This window comes from Mobula birostris, chromosome 13, assembly GCF_030028105.1.
Source record: "Mobula birostris isolate sMobBir1 chromosome 13, sMobBir1.hap1, whole genome shotgun sequence".
NCBI classification, from domain to species: domain Eukaryota; kingdom Metazoa; phylum Chordata; class Chondrichthyes; order Myliobatiformes; family Myliobatidae; genus Mobula; species Mobula birostris.
The window spans coordinates 101,208,654-101,212,144 of record NC_092382.1 but is presented as its reverse complement, the minus strand read 5'-3'; the positions used below and the strand labels follow the sequence as shown (position 1 = coordinate 101,212,144).

Here is a 3,491-nt window from a genome sequence, read left to right as displayed (position 1 = left end):
CTGCTTCGGAGAGTCCAAGAGTTTTACTACCCTGCACTCGCAATTGTAGCTCCTCTTGGTAAGTGTCTCGTCTCTTCCTCATGATTATGTTGAAAAATAGAAGTTAGCTTCTCATTCATCCCTGTATTCTAACGACTCGCTAATTGCAAGACAGGTCTTTCCAACCGGTATCGCTTCAGCAAACATCGGCTGAGTGTATTTGATAAGGTACCGCATGCAAGTCTTATTGTGAAATTTAGGAGGCATGTCATCCAAGGGGACATTGCTATGCGGATACAGAAATGGCTTACCCACAGAAGGCAAAGTGTTGTTGTAGACTGTCATATTCTGCATTGAGGGTGTTGACCAGTGGTGTGGTTCAGGGATCTGTTCTGGAACTCCTACTCTTCCTGATTTTTATAAATGACCTGGGTGAGGAAGTGGAGCGATGGGTTAGTGCATTTGGTAATGAAAGAAGATTGGGGGCGCTGTGGACAGTGTGGAGGGCTGTCAGAGGTTACAGCTGGAGTTTGAGAGGATGCAAAACTGCGTTAAGAAGAGCCAGTTGGAGTTCAACATAGGTAAATGAGAGACGTTCTTTTAGGTAGGGTAAATATGTTGGCAGAATAGAGTATTAGCGGAATTAATTTAAAAATAAATTAATAAACAAACAAATAGCTTATGTCACGTCACTCGCAACACAAATATATAATTGTGTCAGATTTTATAAACAAACAAACAAACATGTAATACATTCTGGTCAGCAATAGCGAAAACTATTCAAGTGACTAACTTAACGAGCAGTTAACTGCTATGCGACAACCCCGGAACAGTTCTTAAAGTGGTAAATTCGAACACAGTATTAAAATGGTAACTTCGAAAGCCCAAGTGATTTACACAGTCAATCAGGAGAGATGTCTCTGGAAACGGCTGTCTTCGAGACGTGACGTTACTTCTGATTCTGTCCAATAGATTCACAGCGAAGCAAATCAAATGGTTTAAATAAACTGACCTTGTCCTGGCGAATGAACATTGCACAAACCTTCCTAATCTTACAAGGTACTGAACGACATCATGGTCACAAGACTGTCACAAGATACCCACCAGTTATGTAATACTCCAACGTCTCACCAGTTAAAAAGCATAAGGGTACGTGGGCATCATCACTGCCATGATCTATCGACGCCACAAAGAGTGCAGAGGAAACTGACAACATGCAGAGGGATATTAATATGTTCAGCGAATGCAGCAGCGTCTGGCAGATGGAGTGCAAAGTTGGTAAATGCGAGGTTATCGAATGGGAAGGACAATTGTAAGAACAGAATATTATTTACGTGGTAAACGATTGCAGTATGCTGCTGTGCGGAGGGGCGTTGGAGTACTTGTGCTTGAATCACAAAAGTTTGGTTTGCAGGTGCAGCAGACTGTCAATAAAGTAAATAGGATGTTAGCCTTTGTTGTCAGAGGAATTGAGTTTAAGAGTAGGGAGGATGTGCTGCAGCTGGACAAGGAACTATTGAGGAGGCATTTGGAGTACTGTGCAGTTCTGGTCTCCCGACTTGAGGATGGGTAAGCTGGCTGTGCAGGCGGTTCACCAGTTGATTGCAGAGCTGAGGTGGTTCGGCTATGTGGGGAAATTGTTTCGATGGGCATCGTGCTCGCTGGAACTCAGAAGAATGAAAGGAAGTCGCTAGAAACATCTAAAATTATGGAATGGATAGATAAGATAGCCGCCGGAAAGTTGTTTCCACTGGTAGGCGAGGTTAGAACTACGGGGCATAGCCTGAGGATTCTGCGGACTGAACTTAGGACCGTGTTGAGGAGGAATTTCTTCTCTCAGAGGCCGGTGAATTGTGGAATTCTCTGCTCAGTGCAGCACTGGAGGCAACTTCAATAAATATATTTCAGACCGGCTGCCACTGATTTTGCATAGTAGACGAATTAAGGGCTATGAGGAAAAGGTAGGTATGCGGCGATGAGTCCATGGTCAGATCAGCCATGATCTTCTTCATTGTCAGATCATGCCAGTCCGAACAGATGGACTATTCCTGATCCTACTATTAATGTTCTTATATTCTCACTTTCTCTCGTGTTTACAGCTGAGGGGAGTTGAATTTCTGTCACCGTGGTACTTGGTACATTAATTCGTTCATTACTCTCCTAACACTTCCCGTTTGCAACTCGTTCTCCTGGTGCTAAAGATCAGAATACGTTTCAGGCATCGATTGCTATCACTGCTTTGCCCATAAAGCTCAGAAGCTAAATTCGACCAGCCGAGCACCGAGCTTTCGCCGCCATTCCGTGTAGCTGATTCATTATCGCACTCAACCACATTCTGGCGCCCAGCCCCGTAGCCATCGGCAGCCTGATGAATAAAGCACCCATCACTCTCCTCTGCCAATGGTTCCAATGAACTTACCCCAGAACCGTCTGTGCCGCTGAATTCCACACATTCACCTGTCTCGGTCTTAAGAAATTACGACCCATCTCCGTTCTGAAGGGATGTCTTTTTATTGTGAAGCCTCGTCTTCAGGTTGTAGACTCCCCCACGACTGAAGCAACCCTCTCCGCGTCCACGATATCTCGGCCTTTCAATGTTCAATAAGTTTCAGTGACACTCCTCTCATCCTTCTGAACTTCAGCAGGTGCATTGCAATTACTACCAATTTAATAATGATCCTGATAATCTCCTTCATAGTTACATTAATTCCATGTTCATCTCTGCTCTTGGGAGGGCTATCGATTAAAATAATTGCTTTCAGAGAAAGTTTCCATCCGAAAGTGTATTAATCTTCTATATTTCCGTCCGCACAGTGAACGTTGTGACAATCGTCATCCTGTCGCGGGGAAAGTGCGGTCTCTCCAAAGGCGTCACAAGGTACCTGGTCGCCATGGTAGCAGCGGATCAGCTCGTCGTTCTCTTCGATCTGGTATTGAACAAGATTCCGATGACTAACGTGCCAATGGAGTTTTTCTACTGGTCACATCGTGCTCCCGTGTGTAATATACACGCCGTTCTGTTCTACGCCGCCACGGACTGTTCTGTCTGGTTCACCGTCACTTTCACCTTTGATCGGTTTGTCGCCATTTGTTTTCAGGAGCTGAAACGAAGATACTGCACCGGGAGAGCGGCGGCTCTGGTTCTGGGGACAATGACTGTGCTGAGCTGCGTAAAGAACATATTCTGGTACTTTATGCTCGATGAGTCATATTCCGCATTAGATCGGTCCTTGCTCTGCTGTACCAGTAACCGTTCATTTTCCATTTCTCACCTGGCAACATTTCGACTGATTCATTTCCTCCTCACCCCAATATTCCCCTTTGTCCTGATACTCCTGCTCAATAGTTTAACCATCAGACACGTCTTCCTCGCCAGCCGAGCCCGGAGGAGACTCCGTGGTTCGCGGGATGGCGAAATGCCCGCCGACCCGGAGTTGAAGAACCGCAGGCAAGCCCTCCTCTTACTGCTGGTTATGTCGGGGAATTTCATCCTGCTGTGGGCGCTGCTGACG

The 3,491-nt window shown here is 45.7% G+C and overlaps 1 protein-coding gene across 1 annotated transcript in view; it reads right to left on the bottom strand.

Moving 5' to 3' along the window:
- LOC140208125 (uncharacterized) overlaps positions 1–3,244 on the bottom strand; it is a 24,722-nt gene extending 21,478 nt beyond the window's left edge. The window contains exons 1-2 of the mRNA XM_072276608.1: positions 3,101–3,244; positions 2,792–2,906 (exon numbers count right to left, since the gene is read on the bottom strand). Coding sequence (XP_072132709.1) covers positions 2,792–2,906; positions 3,101–3,244 — 259 coding nt within the window. The remainder of the gene's footprint in view (positions 1–2,791; positions 2,907–3,100) is intronic.
- Positions 3,245–3,491: the final 247 nt, after the last annotated feature.